Source organism: Callospermophilus lateralis, chromosome 4 (assembly GCF_048772815.1).
Source record: "Callospermophilus lateralis isolate mCalLat2 chromosome 4, mCalLat2.hap1, whole genome shotgun sequence".
NCBI lineage: Eukaryota > Metazoa > Chordata > Mammalia > Rodentia > Sciuridae > Callospermophilus > Callospermophilus lateralis.
The window spans coordinates 160,792,099-160,810,651 of record NC_135308.1 but is presented as its reverse complement, the minus strand read 5'-3'; the positions used below and the strand labels follow the sequence as shown (position 1 = coordinate 160,810,651).

Here is an 18,553-nt window from a genome sequence, read left to right as displayed (position 1 = left end):
TCGCAGATAGAGAAAGAAAAGACCAAAACATTGCAACAACTAGAGCCTGCTTTCAGTCACACACAGCTGATATTTATTAATATTATTCATAATTTGAAAGCTTGCTTTTTCCAGTGTTCAGTGGACAGCACAACTTGGGGAACCTCCCAGAATGTGGGGATCTGGGCTGTGTTCACAGACCATGCAGGAGGCAGGACTGGGGGCTTCCCCTGAGCCCTTCTGCTGGTAGGGGAGGAGGGCTGAGCACATCACCATTCCTTCAGCTATGATTTTCTCCTTTCCATACCTCTTCCGTGCCCTGTAAGAAAGGAGAGCAATAGTGAAGTGGGTGCGAGTCCTCCATCCACTTACTGAAAAAGAATTCCACAGAATGCTTCTGCTAAACATGGCAGGAGAAAGGCAGTTCTTAGGATCTTTGATTATTTATTCACATATTTACTGGGCATTCACCACAGACCAGGCACTAGGAGTCCATAAGGTATAAAATGTTCCCTCCAGTAAGAAACTTAAGGCTCTGGTAGAATTTTGGTGTGGATGTGGGTGTTTAAGCACATAATACTGAAATTTTTTAAATTGGTTTTTATTTGTTTGATACTAGGGATTGAACTAAAGGGTATTTCACCGCTACGTCCCCATTTCCACCCCAGGATATCACTAAGTTGGTGAGGCAGGCCTCAAACTTGTGATCTTCCAGGAACTGGGGATATAGCTCAGTTGGTGGAACGCTTGCCTAGCATGCACAGGGCCCTGGGTTCAATCCCTGGCACTACCAAAAAAAACCCCACAAAAAACAAACTTGTGATCTTCCAGCCTCAGCTTCCCAAGTTTTCTGGTATTATAGGTGTGTGCCATTCCACTCAAAAATACTGAATGTTGTGAGAAAGGTGAGGGTCACTCAGACAAAGCAGAAGTCACTCTCAGATGAAGGGATAAAGGGAAACTTTATCAAAGACACTGAAGAATGGGTGGAACTAAGACAAAGAGCAGTCTGAGAGTGACAAACCAATGATTGGAGCTAAGAAGGTACTTGAAAAATGATGAATCCTGGAGATAGCTCACCAGAGTAGAACAGAAGGCCTGGTCCTCTCAAGGGCACTTCCTCTTATGGTTGGGAATATGGAAGATGAGCGTGGGATAAGAGGTGTGACTAGATAGATCATGGAAAGTCTTAAATGCAGGCTGAGTCAGGAGTGTCCTTATTTATGACAGCTGTGCTGCCAGAAAAGGACATATCAGAAGACAGGAAATCAACACAAGAATGCTGAATGAGAAGAGGGATGGCACACCTTGGGGAGGGTCTGTGAACAGTATGAACCAGGCAGTTATGCCCATGCTTAGACTGTACTGGTGCAGAGCTGACATGGTGAGGACTTGCCAGTTTCCAAATTTCAGTATGGAGCAGATGAAATTAAGCTGTTGGTGGTGGGTGTATAAGGCATATTAAATTGACAGGAAATGTATGAGATGATGAATTAAGAGTACGTCAAAGGCAACTGAATAGATGCCTAAGATCTAGACCTAGTTGAAGAGACAGCAGTGAATTTGTAAGTCAACTGTTATCCCTGTCCAACATAAGAAAAAGGCAAAATAATATCACTAATCACGAAGTGGATTAATTCATAGAAGTTTCTGACCTGAATATCCAAATGTTGCTACCGGGCCAGACTGCATCACAGATCACATCAGATGCTCCACCCACTTCCTGCTACTGCCCATTTAAGGGAATAGCAAGTCTTACCTGTTAATCATCGTCGTCATCATCCTCTGGGACAAAAATGTCATGCTCCTCAAGTAGAGCAGCAAAGTTCTTGCTAATAAGCGTTCCAACATACAGAAAGGGGATCACAATGGAGAACACACGGAGAAGGCCAAAGGACATCTGCAGAGGGTCAGAAGGGTGGCTGTGAGCTCCAGAGCCCAATTTGACAGGAGCATTTGCTCCTGTGGACCTCAAACCCATCCTAAACAACCTGATTTTAAGCCCTTGGAAAAACTCAGAGCAAGAAAAATAAAAGAAGATAAAAAAGTGATTGTTGTGATCATGAAAAAAGATACTAGAAAGAAAAGTACAAGCCAGTCAGTCATCTAAAAACTAGGCCCAACCTGCTAATTATTTGTAGATACCCTACAATCAGGTGAGAAAGTACTAAGAGGACTGAACTACAGTCAACACTTCTTAAAGAAGACACTACACACGTGAAAAATTAATTACAAGACAATGTATGGCTATGGGATGTTCTATACAGTTCAGATAACAGGCTCTCTGATACCTAACAAAGTTGATTTCACCACATAAAATTTTAGAAACAGTTTGTTTGAAAAATGGGCACGTCTTTACAATGGAATAGATTGATCCCAGAAGATCACCAACATTTCCTCTCCTATTTTCCTGGAGTTAAAATCACTTTGAGAAGCTGGAAGCTGTGGCATGCTCCTGTAATCCCAGCTACTCAGGAGGCTAAGGCAGGAGGACAACAATTCAAGGCCAGCCTGGGCAACTTAGACCCCGCCTCAAAATAAAAAAATGTAGATCAGTGATAAGGTGCCCCTGGGATCAATCCCCTATATTGGGGATGGGGTGGGGTGATGAGGGTGGAGGTGTGCTGGAGATGTAACTCAGTGGTACAGCGATTGCCCTGTTGCCAGAGGCCCTGGGTTTGAGCCTGAACCTGAGAGTGCGGTGGGGTGGTATTCAATTGTCAATTATGCCTCTTTGTAAGGCAGCAGCACTTTCTTTCCGGTCTTGCTGTGAAACCAGTCTATGGTTAATTGTGTGAATTAGCATGGGCCAGACCAGCTTTCAAGAACTGTTTTTTAACTCACACAGCCCTGCAGTCAGAAAGCAAACTTTTGTTTGGTATAAATGACTATTTCTATTATGCTTAGAAAGACCCAAGGGTACTACTAACTGACAGCACTCGGTGGTGGGGAAAAAAAAATAATAACAGGATCTGGTCGGGGCTGTACTAAGCAAAAAACATGGAAGCGAGGACCTAACTCGGCTCTCAGCCTAGGATATTGGCCACCACCCTAGTTCTTCATATACAAGGTCACGACTAATCGGTCCCGCCCCAAGTTCCCCTGATGCAAAACTCCTTCACGACTCGTTCTTTCACCCCATCAACTGCGCGCAGAGACTGCATAATCCGCCTGAACTCGATGCAGAAAGCTGTCTTCCGGCCCAGAAAAACGGGCACCGTACTTCTCCCGATAAACTAGTGCAAAATACAGCTTTCACCCTTCAACCTCAGTCTCCAAAACCCGGCTCAACATGGGGTTTTAAACAACATCCCCGCCGCCCCAAACAAAACCGGCAACCCGTCAGCGCAAAAATTTGTCCTTAGCCGCCTTCCAGTCTATAGCGATCCTTTGATTGGCCTCTGTTCCTGCCGATCAGCGTCAGCCCGCACGCAGTCCCCACAATGATTGGCTTCAGCCCCTTCGCCCCGCCTCCAGGCAGACACTCACTTTCACAGGTTTGGGCAAAATGGCGCCGCTGCGGGTAACGATGACTGACCTCGACGGTACCAGGCTCCGACCTGAGCTGCCCCGTGTGGCGGAGACATCGCCACCTTTCTTCAAGATCGGCCCACTCCAGGGAACCCCGCATCGGACAGGTGCTAACGCCAGCCAGCGAGCTGCTCCGGACGCCATCTCCCAGCCCCGCCCCTCGCCCGGGCACCAGTACCCCACAGTCGGGCCTCGGTGCCGCCCTCACGCAGAACGCCACCCCAATATCGCGAGACTTGAGGGGGAACACGAGAAGCCCAGCCCCGACACTTGCGCAGTGCCCCCAGTTCCTGTTGCGGTGGAAAGAGGCGTTTGTCTCCCGCCCGACGTGGTGACGTCACGAGAACGATACAGAAGTCCTCGTTTGCCCCTCCCGCGGGGCCCTGGTCTGTGGCAGTGAGTTCTTTGTTCCCGGAGTGGTCTGTCTAGAGTGTGTTGAAATAAGCTTCAGGAACCAAAATGAGTAATAATGAAAGAACTTTACTCATTCAATCTTATAAAAAACACTAACAACGGGCGGGAGTGGGCTGAGGGTCTGGGACACGGGGCTGGGAAACAGGCGGGGCCAAAGTGGACCTGGTGGGAGTTAGGCCCGCAACAAACCCGAGTCCCTAACCTAACTCAGCTTCTGCCATCAGATACTGGCTTCGCAACTCCAGCCCTGATTCTTCATTTCTAAAAACATTGTATTAACCAAAATGAGTAATAACTTTTTAAAAAAAACTTTAGTGTTTTAATTGTGTGTGTGTATATATATATATATATATATATATATATATATATATATTTTTTTTTTTTTTTTTTTTTTTTTTAAACAATAACAAAGATAACAAAGGCCTGTAGTATCTGTGTATAAAATAAAGTGCAGGTGGGCCGTACGGCTCCTGTACAGGACTGGGAACAAAGCAGGGCAGCAGTGGTCCTGGGCCTAGGGCAGCATCTCAGCCTCCTGAAGTCTGTCTTTGGCCCACTTGGGCTTAGTCCAGCCAAGTGAAAGAGGGAAGCAAGGAAAGGGGTGTCTGTCGCCAGGCCCTGCATCTTCCCACCAGTCACTGCCACTATACCTTTAAGGTGACAGGCTGGGCTGGCCTTTGGCTCTGTAGTCCCAGCAGTTTTGCCTTCCAGACAAATAGAAAAACATTTTGCACCACTGCTGGGAAGAGCAGCAATGAGGATTCCTGAAGGTAAAGTCCTGGGAACTGTCACAGAGTTCCCTGGTGGCTTTAGGAGGAGGAGTACCTTTATGGGAGCCCAGCCAGGAGAGTGGGATTTATCACATGGTACTGAGAATCCTAAGCTTCTAGAATACCCAGGACTGAGGACCAAAGAAACAAACTGGCCTTCCCCAGGGGCCACCCTGCCTCCCTGCCTCTTCTTTACTTCCTGCTTGGCAGTACCAAGAGCTAGCTGGCTGCTGAGGACGAAACACAGGAAAGTTTTTTGCTGACATAAAAGCCCCTCCCAAGGCAAAGTTCAGCATTATCTGTGGTGGTTTGGTAGACGAGGAGTAAGAAGTCACTCTATTTAGCTAAAGGCTGTTTCCTCCAAAGGACCCTACCCAAACTATGGGGGGAAAGGGGCCCGTGCCCAGTCTTCCTATCCCTCTCAAGAAAAACTGGGCCCAGAAATCCCTATAGCACAATAAATTCATTTTCACTGACAATGTTAGCCCTTAAGCTAATACTGCAGACAGCCTCTGGCATTTAAGTGCACACGAGACTCCTGTGTTGGAAATTATGGCTAGAGTCTGGTGTGTAGGTCAAAGGTAGGGCAGCCCCTCTTCCTGCATTTCATTAATATCGCCTGAGAGAGGGGCAGTCCTGTCAGAGTCAGGAGACAGGTTTGCTCTGAGGCGATCCGTAAACCACCTTTCCTTTCTGGGTTTCAAAAAAGTCAGGGGGTTGGAAGCCATAATTCCTCAGTCCCCTCTAGGCACAGGGAGAATGTAGAACCTGGAAGGCCTAAAAAAATCAGGAGGGCAGGAACTCCCCTCCCCCCAAAAGTAACCTTGGAAGTGAGTAAACATTTAACTCCTTGAAAAGCACTGGCTGCAGTGTCCTGACCAGCAGGACAGGGCCAGGACTAAAGGCCCAGGCTACGGGCCTATCCTATGGCTTGCATTCTGGCTGGCTCCCCAGGATCCTCTGCTGCCACCCCCGCCTCAGTTCCATAATCTCCTGACCATACCAGTCGTGCAGGGTAGAGAAGCAGGAGGTCTCAGGGGACACAGGGCTCTGCCCCTTGCCTAGGAGGAAACTGGCAGGGCCCTGCAACTCCCACTCAGCCAAATCCTGCCCTGCTGGCCTGCTGCCCCCTTCTTCACTGGAACCCATGGGGCTGCAGTCGCTGGGGAGAAAGTGTCCATTCTCTGGACTTGGAGACGAGTGGTTGGGAGCCTGAGGCTTACAGCGGCTGCCAGCCACCTTCCGGGTGGTACAGCGGTGCAAGGCCAGGCTCTGGCGGGCTTCCTGCAACTGGCCTTCCAGCTCACGGACCACCAGGCGCATGTAGCCAAAGCTGGCCCGGGACAGCGCCTTTACCCAGGCCTCTTGGGCCGCTTGCCCATCTGCTGCCAGCAGGTGTGGGCGCACTCCTGGGGCGTCAAAGCGGATGGCAAAGGCGAACTCCTCAGGCACCGGAGCCTCGGCCAGTTCCACAGTGCAGCCCTCCAGCACAACCAGGCTCAGTGGGACCCGGCCCTCGCGGCTTTCAAAGGAGAATAGCAGATTGCCCTTAAGGACAAACCAGCATCTTCGGCCCGTGCCACTGGGGGTGGTTGGGGTCCCTGGACCCCCCCAAGTGCGCAAGAAGCCTGTGTGGTCTGCAGGGGAGTCACTCAGTGCGTAGTGGGTCACACTCCTCTTGTTAAGCTTCATGGCTCCCACAAAAACTGAGGAGAGGGAGATGGTTGCAGATTAGAGAGGGAGGCAGCCCCAGGGGGAAGGACCTGGCCCTGCCTTGTGGCCCTGCTCACTGACTGCATCCCAAGGCTCTTAGTCTTCATACATGAACTGGGCCGGTCTTCCCTACCTTTCTCTCAAAGGGATGTTGTGAGAGGCCAAAAAGTGGACATCCAATGACTCAGGAGAAAGGATATTGCAGTTGTAGGGCAGAGGTGTGGTGGGACATTGACATGGTTTTTTAAAACACAAAGAAATAGGCCCTAGTGTGGCTGAAACAGACGCCAAGCCCATAGAAACAATTCTGCTTCAATCACCCCATGACTTGCAGGCCTCTCAACTCCAGTTCTGTGGACAGCCCTCCAGAGTCCCCATTGACTCTCCTGGGCTCTCCTGGCCTCTCCCTGTATGAGGTGTATGGCACAGTTGTCCTTCACCGGGAATCTGCAGCCTTCGGGGCCAGATAGGTGCAGTGGGGTGGGGAGGCAGGCCTGCTTCACAGTGAGGTTCAGAGAAGATCTACTCTGTAAGCAGGAGTGTGGCCCAAACTCAGGGTCTGGCTGAGAAGGGCCTGCCACAGTGGCTGAATGCTGTTGCCCAAGGATCATATAAAGCACTTAATCCCAGTGTCCTCCTTATTCATGGAAAACTGTGTCAGCATTGAAGAGGAACTGCCCAAAATCACATGACCAGTGAGAAGCAGCCCTTGCTTTGCCTATTTTCTCACATCTTCTGGGGGCGGGAGGAGTCTCAGGTGGTAATGCACTTACCAAAATAACTCACAAGGGGAGGGCAGTCGCCTCCTGTCTGGCCACACAACTCAGCCACCTGGTTCCCAAGGGGCCTGCAAAACAATTCTCAAATGATGAGAATTCCTACTGTGAACTGGGGCAAAGCAAAATGACCATATCCACCAAGAAGCCCTCCCTGCCCCTTGGTAATCCCCACCCATTGACCCATATCTGGCACACTCAAGGGTCTGGGTCCCACAGTCTTGACCTTCACTCTTCAGACCTCAACTCCCTGCCCTCTGAGACTAGGTCAGAGGTAAGTGCCCCCATAGCTTCTTGCTTTCCCTTCTGACACACAGTTTGTGGCCTTTAATTTATGTCACCTAATTAGAGAAGCCTTGCTGGATCACCATACCCAAGGGAGGTCCTGATCACCAAGGTGTCCGATAGAAGGTTTCCTTCATCCCATAAAGATCCCATTTACAGGGCTGGGCTTGTGGCTCAGTGGGCACTGGGTTCTTTCCCCAGCACCACATAAACAAAAAAAACTAAATGCAGCGATTAAAAAAAAAGTTCCATTTGCATTTTCAGCACTGTCCCCAACCTAGAATGTCCAGGGCTGTATCCAGTTGGCTCCACTGATGAGCACTGTGCCTGGCTCCTGAAGCCCTCAAGAAGTGGGTTATTTCCAGGCCAGGCAGTGCCCACCTATAATCCTGCAATCCCAACAACCCGGGAGATTGAAGCAGGAATGCAATTTAGCAAGACCCTCAGCAACTGAGAGGACTCTATCTCTAAACAAACAATTAATTAAAAAGAGGTGGGCAGTAGCTCAATGGTAAAGCGCTCCTAGGTTCAATTTCCAGTAAGGAAAAAAAAAAGAGGAGGAAGAAGAAAAATGCGTGTTGGATTCAGGGGATAGGCAAAGCAAAGTCCCCTGCCTTCCTGGAGCCACATTCCAGGGGGGAGATCCACTGTGAGCAAACAAAAGTGAATAATAGCATTATTATTATTACTATTATCATCATTATTATTAAATGAATAATTAAATTACAGTCAATGGGCTAATAAACAAGGGCGGAGTGATAAGGGCTAAGAAGAGAAAGGCCGCCGGGCTGAGGAGGGGCCTTTCCAGTCGGGGTGGCCCCGGAAAGGGGAGGAGACCACAGAAGTTGGCCCGAGGAGTGGCCTCAGCGCCCGTCCAGGCCCCAGCGCCGGGCACGGGGAGGGGTCTGCAGCCCGCGGTTCGGGCTGCGGACCGGACCCCGCGCCGGCTCTCGGCTGAGGCACCGCGCCGTCCCGGTTGCCGGGGGCTTGGCCGCTGAAACGGGGGTCGCCGCGGTCGGGACCTCCCCGGCGCGGGCCGCAGCCTGGGCTTCCCGATCCGCGCGGCGCGGCCGTTCCCGCCGCGTCCCGCATCCCGCGCCCGCGGGGCCCGCTCTCACCTCCTGCGCTGAGCGCGCGGCCCGCTCGGTGGACTGCGGCCGCGTCCCGGGCGCTCGGGCGCCGTTCCCGCGCCTCCGCCGGGCTGCGAACGTGGCCGCAGGAGTCGGGGACCCCGCCCGGGCGGCTCGGGTTACCGCCCTCGCCCCTCCCTGCCCAAAACGCTCCGGGATCCGCCGAGTCGCCTCTGGATCCAGAACGGCGGGAACCTGAGGTCCCGGAGGGTGGGCACCTGCCCGAACCATAGAGCTGGTCAGTGGAACCGTGGCCGCCAAGCCAGGGCTGCCCCTCGGGCTGTCCGCGGGCCTCCCGCCCAGCTCACCGCTGGGAGAATTCAGAATCCACTTCCCCACGAGGTCCCGCTCGGTCCTCCGGTCCTGCTGAGCCAAGCCGGGCAAGGCCTCCCCGGTGTCTGCTAAAGGCGAATTCCTGCACAGCCTGCCAAGCCCTGCCGGGCTACACCAGGCCCCTGGGGTCTGCTATCTCTGCCTCTGCAGATTATCCATTTCTCTTCCACCCTCCAGGAGGGTCCCTCCCCTAAACTCCACCCTGAATTGGCCAACGCCTAGGCCTGCAGTGAAGATCGCTGGAACACACAAAGACGGAGGCTGGGGTTTCCCAGAGGCCCTTCCTGGGAGCCGGTGTACTCAAATATCTGACCATGAACTTGAGGGTTCCCACCTCAAAGTTCAAAGGCTTTGAAGCCTTTGCGTTTGCAGTTCCTGTAGCCTAGGCAGCCTTCCCTTCTCACCCCCACCCTCCCAGCCCTAACCCCAGGACCCCTTCACAGCACTTTTGTCTCAGGTCAGATGTCCCCTCCCTGGCCACACACTACACAGTAGCCTACCCTGAGGTTTTGAGCACATCCCTGGGTGTGTTTTCATTATAACAGGAGCCACTACAGTAATTCCCTATAGTCATGCTTTTATTTCTTATTTATAGTGTCTCCCTAAATAAATTTTATTCAATCAATAGTATAAACTATAATAAATGTATAAAAGGTGATAACTGTGTGGAAAAGATAGACTAAGGGAGATGGGGAGTTGGGGTGAGAAGGCAGGGTAGGCCTCACTGAGAAGATGCCATTTGACTTGAAGGAAATGGAAGAGATTTCCAGGCAGAAGTGACAGCTAGTGCAAGGGCCCTGCCCTCTGTTGTGCCTGAGGGGCTGCAAGGAGGCCTAAGGAAGGGGCCAGCAAGCACTCGCAAATCTGGGAGGGCCATAAGGGCACTGGGAGGTGAGTAGCCATCAAAGGGTTTAGAGGGAGGCTTGACTGGTTTTCAGGGTTACTCTGGTTGCTGGTGGCTGGAAGCAGGAGACTACTGAGAGGCTGCTGAAATACCAGCTAAGGTGTGGTTGAGGGCACCAGAACAGTGAGAGAGGGCTGGATGTGAGGTGGATTTTAAAGGTAGAGAGTGCAGAATTTACCAGATTGCATGTCAGGGGCAAGGAGATAAGGCTGTATGGAGAACACCAAGTTTTGGCTTGAGTAATCAGAAGTGGAGTTGCCACTATCTGAGATGGTGGCGGGTATTGGGGACCCATAATATTTGAAATCCAGTGACCATCCAAGTGAAGGTGCCCAGAACGGTACTGAGCACTAAGTAGTTGCTCAATAAATAGCTGAATGAAGGAGACAAGGAATTTTCAGAGTATCTGGCTGAGCAGTCCCAGAGAGACTCCTGATTACATGAGCTGTACACCTCCACCGCCTTTGCTCTCTCTCTCACCCATCCTCCCACAGTAGTGCCCATTCATTTTCACTACTTTAAACGTCTTACTATCAGCCATGCTTCAGGACATTTCCTCATTTCCTCTAAACAACGCTCTTAGAGGGTTTTCACAGCACCGCCACTTCCTGAGAGCCTACCGTGTGGGGAACACTACGCCCTCTTGGGTCCCCTAGAAGTGAGAATTAGCTTCGCAGCAAACCTGGTCACCCAGGCGCCCGGACCTTAAGCCGATGTCGGGAGCGCGCAGGGCTGGAACTCAACGGGGCGGGGCATAGGGAGCGCGTGGGGGCGGGGCGTCGGGTGGGTGGGGCCCACAGAGGGCGGGGTACGTTGCTAGCGGGGTTCTGATAGGTTGTGCCAGAAGGGTAGCCGAGCAGGGGCCCGCCCACTGGAACGCTGGGAGCGAATCAGGCGAGTGGATCTGCCAGAGGCTCGGGAGGCCGAGGCCGAGGCCGGCAGTGGGTCTGAGCGCCCCGGAGGGGTGAGTGAGGCCACCGGGACGTTGGGAACCGAAGGCAGGAAGCCGAGGATGGAAGTCGGGAGCCCGGACTGGGCTCAGCGCCACCGTTCTTTCTGGGCGTCCTGAGCCCGTTGCTGCCGTTGTATGGCCCCAGCCTGGCCTACGGCTGCCCGTAGGCGCCCTGCTTCCCAGCACCGCGGGCGGGTGAGGTCTCAGGTCTGGGGCAGCCTGATATTTCTTACGAAAGAGCTTAGGCTCGGGGAAGTAAAGGCTGGGAATGGGTGGCATGGGGAAGTGGTCGTGAACCCAGAGCTTCTCTACCGTCTCGTGTCTTTCAGAGCCCAAACTATAAAGCTGAAAAGAGCAGAGATTTGGCCTGGTTCTGAGACGCCGAGTCCAAAGCCATGTTACTGAAGACAGGTACCTACACCGACCCCGGGAGCGACAGCACGGGTGGGGGAGGACTGCGTGGAGAAAGTTCCAGCCCTCGGGTTTCGGCCCTTCTTCCTTGACGGGTGTGTGGGGAGACGTGTTCCTCCCACTCATGGAGCTGGGCTAGGAAAGGTGAAGAGGATGCTCCCCACCCAAGAATTGATGCCCCCTCCAAAGAAATCCTTTCCTTTCTCACCCCCTTTCTCCCAAGTGCAGAAGTCCCATCTTATGCGATGTGCCATTGCTGAGAGCAGTCCTATGAAGTGGGAACAGTAACTCCCTCTGACACCTAAAGAAACAAGTCTGAGAGGGAAAGGGCTCACCTTGTGGGCAGGCTGGGCCAGGTCCTTCCTTGGCAAGCTGGAAACCTTTCGGAAACATTTTGAGTGTCTGTGGTTGAGAGCAGAGTTCTGGATTGGGACTTAACAGACCTGGCCTCTGGCCACATTGTACTGTCAAGTTCTATGTATAAGGTTGAGAGGGCTGGTCAAGGGATACAGGAAGGACATGATTTAAAAGTGTCAGTTTTGCTAAGTCCAGTCCTACTGTGGAACAGCAAATGGGGAGCCAGACTTCAAACCCATTATCTTGCCCAAAGGACCTCCCCTGCCAACCTCTGCAGGAAGAGCCAATTCTACCCTAAACCCAGGAGTTTGGTTCCTCTAATGTGCAAGCAGTGTGAGCAGCATGTGGATGGGGTGGGAGGAGGGTCTGGACTGTGAGAGCCATTCACAGTCGCTATTCTCACCCGCATTCCCAGTGTTCCTGCTGACCCTGGTGGCCCAGGTGCTGGTGTTAGAGAATGGGCTCCTTCGGACACCACCTATGGGCTGGCTGGCCTGGGAACGCTTCCGCTGCAACATTGACTGTGATGAGGACCCAAAGAACTGCATCAGGTCAGTGAGGTCCACAGCCACCAGACAAGCCTTGCCCAAGGCCTGCAGAGTGCAAGCAGGGAGAGAAGGACCAGCTAACAAAAAGGGCACAGTCAGAACCCCTGATCCCAGAACAAGTACAGGCAGAAGTGGCTTAGAGGATATCTGATATTTAGTCTCATGACCTGCTTGGGGCCTCTGTGCGGCAGGGACATTGCACTGGACTTGGCCCCTGAGGTAATTCAAAAGACATAATGTAGAAGGCCAAGCAGACCTGCCCCTCAGCCTGGAAGCCAGACCCCTCATTTCACCCCACCTAGTTTGTTGTTCCCGACATAGTGGCTTAGTCCGCAGCTGAAAGTAGAGTCATGATTTTTACAGCCCAGATTCAGAGCTGAGGAAGGGAAGGGATAGGATGAGGGTCAGGCTGGGTGATCGAGCAGCCCCATGCCCCTTGCTAGTGAGCGGCTCTTCATGGAGATGGCTGACCTGATGGCACAGGATGGGTGGCGGGACCTGGGCTACGTCTACCTCAACATCGATGACTGCTGGATTGGTGAGCGAGATGACAGAGGCCGCCTGGTGCCTGATTCAAAGCGCTTCCCCCATGGCATCACTTTCTTGGCTGACTATGTGAGTTCCACCCCAGCCCTCCCCAGACTCTGGGGGCTCTTCCTCCCCTATCACCCCACCTGCTTGAGGCTCATGGGGAAACTGATGAATGATCACCACTATGGTGAGAGGCAAAAAGGGCATCCTACTCAGCCTGGGATTCTAGGAAGACCCTTGGAGGAGACAAGTTAGTTCTTGAGCAACCCCAGAGGGGTGGCCTTTGAGGCAGACATGAAGGCCTTGAGGCAAGAAATAGCCAGAAGCAGTGTGATGGAGGGAGGAGAGGCTGGAGCTGGCAGAGGCCAGCCAGCAAGCTGGGACCTCTCCTCTGGTCAATGGGAGCCAGTGAAGGTTTGAATGGGCCCTAGTCAGATGTGCTGATGAGGAGGCTTCCTGAGGGTCCCACCTGAGCCCTCTGTGTTCTCAACCCCCTACAGGCTCATTCCCTGGGCCTGAAGCTGGGCATCTATGCGGACATGGGCAACTTAACGTGCATGGGCTTCCCTGGCACCACACTAGACAAGGTGGAGCTGGATGCGCAAACATTTGCTGAGTGGAAGGTGGACATGCTGAAGCTGGATGGCTGCTTCTCCACTCGCGAGGAACGGGTTGAGGGTGAGTTCCACAGCTGCCAGGGGCCATCAAGTAAAGAGGAAGAGATGGCCACAGGAGCTTGGTCTGTGCGTAGCCCCTAGCAGGGGTTTTGCCAGTTCCCCTTACCCAGGGGCTGAAGGGATGTTCAGGTTCCCTAAAGATGGGGTAGACCATAGCCACCTCGTTCTTGTTGTATGAGAGGTACTTCCTGTTTGGAGCCTGTTTGTTACCTCCTGTTTGTTTGGAAAACATTTGAGTGGAGGCCCCAGGCTGCCTCTGCGCCTGCTCAATCCTCTAGTGGGGGTTGGGCTTTTCTTTAGGATATCCCAAGATGTCTGCTGCCCTGAATGCCACAGGCCGTTCCATCGCCTTCTCCTGCAGCTGGCCAGCCTACGAAGGGGGCCTACCCCCTGAGGTAAGCCATTCTGCGTACCCACCTGCTAAGGCTCCCATACCCTAGGGTCTCCCTTGTCCTCTGTGTGCCAGGCCACAGGGAGGTAGCTACCAGAGCCAGGGCTGCTCTCAGCACAGTTGCCCATGTGCTTATTTGTAGGTGTGTAGAGAGAGGGCTATAGAGTCTTAAAGAGGGGGCCACAGCCAGCCCAGGGTGTTAAGAGAAATGGAGCCCTCATCAACTGAGCTGATGGGTTGGTATCCAAGGCTCGTGCCAACACTGACCACCCAGCAAGTGGGGTCAGTATGCTGGGTGGTAGGTACTGAGTGGGCTAGGAGGTCCAGAAAGCTGGTGAGCCAAGACTCAGAAGGGCCCATGGGCACCTTGATAGCCCCCACCCCCAGCACATCTGACCCTAGGAAGGATGGGCTCAGACCTCCAGATCTGAAGGAGATGGCCGGCAGAAGTGTATGTGTGAAGTATGGGGAATGTACAGTGGGGAGGGTTGTGGGTTCACCAGCCTAAGCCCACCCTGGGCTCAGCTCTAGCAAACATGAGAAGATAGGGTAAGCTCCATACTGGTGCCAGCCTATTTGGAAGGGAAGCCTAGGTAGGCCCATAGCAGGCCCACCCTCTCAGAGGGCTTCCTGGTCCTGAATAAGCTTGTGGACCTGTCCTTTTATCCCTTCCCACTGTTGCCTGCTGAGCCTCCCCAGTCCCTGGATGGCTCCAGGCAGCAGGGCATGACCATGCTAGACTCTACCTTCCCTGGCATCCAGGTAAACTACACTCTGCTGGCTAACATCTGCAACCTCTGGCGCAACTATGATGATATCCAGGACTCCTGGAGGAGTGTGCTCTTCATCCTGGACTGGTTCGTGAAACACCAGGACATTCTACAGCCAGTGGCCGGCCCTGGGCACTGGAATGACCCGGACATGGTACCAGCATGGAAGGGAATGTCCCTAGACCCGCAGTACATGAAAGCCCCTCTGCCCGTGCTCTCTTCCTTCCCTGAGGCTCACTCCCAGGTTCTAGGTCAGCTTTTCTGAAATGTGCCCCTGAACTGTGTTGTGTCAGACTCACCTTCAAAGCTTGTTTACAGTGCCTGACCATGGTCCCTCCCCCACCTTTTGCATCAGAATGTTCAGGGAAAGGTTGCAGGAATGCCCATTGTTTCTAGAACTCCACTCTGTAGCAACCAACTCTCCAGTAAAGATGATGCCTGTTCCTTGCTGTGTTGCCGGGCCTAGCACCTAGACTGTCCTCCTGAGCCTCTGGAAGCTCTTCAACACCCTCTACCCTGCTGTCCTACAAACCCTGCCCTGCCCTGTCCCACCCTCCAGGCCACAGCTTCTGGCACTTTGGTCCTATCTCCATCATAGCCCTGCTGACTTTTTAAAATAGTTTTATGGTTATCTGTTCATTTAGCCGACAAGTATTTACTACCAATGACAGTTATAATTGTGACTACTAAGCCAGATGGAGGGGCCGGCCTGCTTTGGAGTAAAGCTTACCTGCTTTGGAGTTGTAGCTCCAGCTCTACCACTTACCTCCAGCAAGTAACCCATTTTTTTCTGTGCTTTTGAGAGTCAAATTTTTAACTCTAAAATGCATATGCCAGACACTGTTTAAATTGCGATCACCAAGTACCATGTTGAATTAGCAATAATGGTTTATGTCCTGTAGATTGGTTGTTTGCTCTGGGGTCAGGAGTTCCGGTGGGTTCATTCAGCTCTGGCTAGGGCAGGTGGATGGCAAGTGGTAGGTGCAGAGGGACTCTATCCAAGTCTGGTTTCCTACCACTGCTGCCTGCAGTATATTTCTTGACTCACTATCCTCATTTACAAACTTTTTTTAAAAAATATTTTTAGTTGTAGATGGACACAATACCTTTATTTTACTTATTTACTTTTAGGTGATGTTGAGGATCGAACCCAGTGCCTCACATGTTCGAGGCAAGCGCTCTACCACTGAGCCCCAGCCCCAGCCCTCCCATTTATAAACCACTAGACACTGTCTCAAAATAAATAAAAAGGGCTGGGGAGAGCTCAATGGTGGAGCATTTACCCAGCATGTACCAGCAGAGAATATCATCCTCCCATGTTCCTGATGAGGGAAAAAAAAAACCAAAACTGATGGGCAGATGGAAGGGGATTTATTTGCCCCATGGCCACATAGCTGCACTAAGCCAGGTCCATGACTCTCATTCCCCAGTCTAGCCCATGCCTGTCTCCCTGAGGAGCACAAGCTGATTGTTCCTTTCTTCTGTTACCAGCTGCTCATTGGGAACTTTGGCCTCAGCTATGAGCAAGCCCGGGCACAGATGGCCCTGTGGACTGTGCTGGCAGCCCCCCTCTTCATGTCCACAGACCTGCGTACCATTTCCCCTCAGAACGTGAACATTCTGCAGAATCCACTCATGATCAAAATCAACCAGGATCCCTTAGGCATCCAGGGACGCATGATTCTCAAGGTACTAGGGTGTGTGGGGAGGGCTGAGAACTGGGCTGTCCTGAAAGCAAGGCTGTCAACCTGGAGGACAACTGGGGGTGGGAACAGGAATGGGGCTGGGTCTCTGAAATCCCTTCCTGGTTGCATGCAATAGAGAACTGCTGGGAACTGCTCCAACTGCCCTCTTGCCTGGGTAAGAGCAGGGCAGAGCAGGACAGCTCATGGGCATGAGGTAGGGGCACATCACTACACAATTCCTCAGGGGAACAGTGAGGCATAGGGCCACTACACACAGGTAATGTTCTCCAGAGAGCTAGGGCTTTCTTCTAGAGTTTAAGAAATTGTTTTAGCCAAGACCTAACATTAGTTTCTACTATTTATTGAGCACCTACTGTGGCTCAATACATTTTAGATATTTTCTTAGCAAGGTGGATACTCTTCCCTGTTTTACAAATGAGAAAACTGAAGCTTCCAAAATCTAAGTAACTTTTTATCTTAAGGTTTCATAATTGGTACAAATAAGACTTGAGCAATCTTGTGAGCTTGTGAGGTAGGGCCTCATGCATTATTGTGTCCTAGCATGAGGGCTGGCACAAAGTAGACACTGGTGTGCATCTGCTAAGTCAGAGAAGGAAGATAGGGCTAGATAAGTTAGGGAGGCTGTGACATCATCCCCAAGCCTCTGTATGACACAGAGGGACATCTGGGACATCTGACAGGCTATGGTGGTCCCACTGAGCCTTGACCATAGCCTGAGGGGCTCAGAGCTCAAGGGAGGGCCAGGAGGGAATTTCAAAACCTCTCTGAGCAGAGACTTCAGTCATAACTAACTTTTATGCCCAGGAAAAATCCTTAATTCAAGTGTTCAAGCGGCCCCTGTCTGGGGACACCAATGTCGTGGTCTTCTTCAGCCGTAGGACAGACATGCCTTTCCGCTACCACTCCTCCCTGGCAAAGCTTAACTTCTCCAGCTCCAGAATCTATGAGGTGAGTCCCCTGCCCCTGCAACCCCAGGCCTTGCCTCCTGGAGTCTGGATTCCAGTTTCCTGGGGGGGTGTCTACTGGGCTGACCCTCACTCACACATGGCCTCCCTGTGCCATGGGCTTCAGGGCCTCTGGCAGGTGCTTGTGCCGCTACTGTAGGCACTGAGGGCTGGGGCTGTTCTCTGCACTGGTTTTCAAGCAAAGCAGACAGAACCAAGAGTCCCCTTAACCTCTCAGGTTGCTGCTGTTCACTGGGTAGCCCTGGATGCTACAGCCCTTGTGGCGTTTCCCAGGCTGGGGCTTTCTCTGCTACCCTTGTTTGGACATCTGTAAGCTTTGCTGGTGGAAAAGTGAAGGGAGGTTCAGGGCTCCCACTTCCATAGGGCATACAGGAGGCCTGCACAGACAAGCCAAGGTCCTGGCACTTCTCCACACTCTGAGGGGCTTTCTGTGCAGTTCTAATTGCTGCCATTGGTGATGTCCCTCCCCACTGCAGGCCCAGGACGTCTTCTCGGGTGAAATCATCAGTGGCCTCCGGGATGATACCAGCTTCACAGTGGTCATCAACCCTTCAGGGGTAGTGATGTGGTACCTGTATCCCATCCAGAAGATGCAGAAAACTGTGCAGAAGTCCCAGGTCCCACTAATGAGGATCTGGGATGTCTGACAGGCTGTGGTGGCCCCACTGAGCCTTGACCATGGAGCCTTGGTATGCCAAGTGCAAGCAGGTGGGGCTCTCTCCTCTCCAGGCCCACTCAGCAACCTGACCTCATCTTACCCAAAGTGCAATTGCAGGGTCAGGTTCCATGTCGTACCCAAGTGTGGATCCTATTGGAAACTTCTCTTGGGGCAATTTCTTTGGCCTTCCTGGCCTCTATCTCATCTCTACAGCCCCACAGATATTGCTGAACAATTTGCCAACCTCCTGAGCCACAGGCAGGGGCACCGATGCCCATCAGGACTCTAGCCTCCAGCCTTGTTGTTGACTGTGAAATCAGGATTTGGAATTTTTCTAACTGGGAATAGAGATCTGACCTCTTGCTAGAACTCTCATGAATTGTGTGACTGGCTTTCCTAGCCTGAGAAGGCCTTGCAGACTAAAACTACCTGGAAGTGGGGCCAGAAAGGGGACCTTGGCTCCCTGAGGTCACCAATAAAGCTTTTCTTTAGTCAAGTAGTTGTTACGTGGACTTGGGATAGGGCATGGACACCTTCAGTTGGGGACTGTGGGTGGCAATGCACAGGATGAAGGTTTCAAATCTCATCTCATGTGTCTGATGTGTGGCATCTTATGGCCCCTCATTTTCCAGAGTAACCTACAGATTATACTCCTTAGAAATGCCAGACTTGCCTCACCGCAGGGACCCTTCTCTGCTCTGCATGACACTCTGGTGGCCATGGTGGCAACAAAATGAGGCAGAGTAGTGTTG

General features: G+C 52.2%; 3 protein-coding genes across 6 annotated transcripts; 1 reads left to right on the top strand and 2 right to left on the bottom strand.

Moving 5' to 3' along the window:
• Nucleotides 1-50: 50 nt before the first annotated feature.
• Smdt1 (single-pass membrane protein with aspartate rich tail 1) lies at nucleotides 51-3,790 on the bottom strand. The gene is made up of 3 exons (XM_076855251.1): nucleotides 3,469-3,790; nucleotides 1,739-1,879; nucleotides 51-298 (listed from the first exon to the last, which is right to left on the bottom strand). Exons 1-2 carry the CDS (start codon nucleotides 3,652-3,654, stop codon nucleotides 1,742-1,744), a joined length of 324 nt encoding a protein of 107 aa, XP_076711366.1. The 5' UTR covers nucleotides 3,655-3,790; the 3' UTR covers nucleotides 51-298; nucleotides 1,739-1,741.
• Nucleotides 3,791-4,294: 504 nt separating this feature from the next.
• Pheta2 (PH domain containing endocytic trafficking adaptor 2) lies at nucleotides 4,295-9,085 on the bottom strand. Of its 3 annotated transcripts, none has more exons than XM_076855249.1 (3): nucleotides 8,907-9,085; nucleotides 7,181-7,254; nucleotides 4,295-6,400 (listed from the first exon to the last, which is right to left on the bottom strand). In XM_076855249.1, the coding sequence occupies exon 3, from the start codon at nucleotides 6,384-6,386 to the stop codon at nucleotides 5,619-5,621; it is 768 nt and encodes a 255-aa protein (XP_076711364.1). In that variant the 5' UTR covers nucleotides 6,387-6,400; nucleotides 7,181-7,254; nucleotides 8,907-9,085; the 3' UTR covers nucleotides 4,295-5,618. The 3 variants fall into 3 exon arrangements, with proteins under 3 accessions (XP_076711364.1, XP_076711363.1, XP_076711365.1); XM_076855248.1 differs by lacking the exon at nucleotides 8,907-9,085 and adding an exon at nucleotides 8,587-8,897; XM_076855250.1 differs by lacking the exon at nucleotides 8,907-9,085 and having other exon boundaries at nucleotides 7,181-7,317.
• A 1,630-nt stretch (nucleotides 9,086-10,715) lies between these two features.
• On the top strand, nucleotides 10,716-18,297 carry Naga (alpha-N-acetylgalactosaminidase). 2 transcript variants are annotated; one of them, XM_076855245.1, is made up of 10 exons: nucleotides 10,716-10,799; nucleotides 11,117-11,198; nucleotides 11,971-12,106; nucleotides 12,547-12,718; nucleotides 13,135-13,312; nucleotides 13,612-13,706; nucleotides 14,465-14,626; nucleotides 15,964-16,161; nucleotides 16,983-17,126; nucleotides 17,620-18,297. In XM_076855245.1, the coding sequence occupies exons 2-10, from the start codon at nucleotides 11,183-11,185 to the stop codon at nucleotides 17,788-17,790; spliced, it is 1,272 nt and encodes a 423-aa protein (XP_076711360.1). In that variant the 5' UTR covers nucleotides 10,716-10,799; nucleotides 11,117-11,182; the 3' UTR covers nucleotides 17,791-18,297. The 2 variants fall into 2 exon arrangements, with proteins under 2 accessions (XP_076711360.1, XP_076711361.1); XM_076855246.1 differs by lacking the exon at nucleotides 10,716-10,799 and adding an exon at nucleotides 10,807-10,982.
• Nucleotides 18,298-18,553: the final 256 nt, after the last annotated feature.

Bases quoted from the DNA above. Each gene is read 5' to 3' on its own strand.
- Pheta2 (XM_076855249.1), bottom strand. From the start codon at position 6,386: ATGAAGCTTAACAAGAGGAGTGTGACCCACTACGCACTGAGTGACTCC.
- Smdt1 (XM_076855251.1), bottom strand. From the start codon at position 3,654: ATGGCGTCCGGAGCAGCTCGCTGGCTGGCGTTAGCACCTGTCCGATGC. The intron at 1,880-3,468 runs GTGAGTGTCTGC...GACCCTCTGCAG, and splicing joins TTTTGCCCAAACCTGTGAAA to ATGTCCTTTGGCCTTCTCCG.
- Naga (XM_076855245.1), top strand. The intron at 13,707-14,464 runs GTAAGCCATTCT...CCTGGCATCCAG, and splicing joins AAGGGGGCCTACCCCCTGAG to GTAAACTACACTCTGCTGGC. The intron at 14,627-15,963 runs GTACCAGCATGG...TTCTGTTACCAG, and splicing joins ACTGGAATGACCCGGACATG to CTGCTCATTGGGAACTTTGG.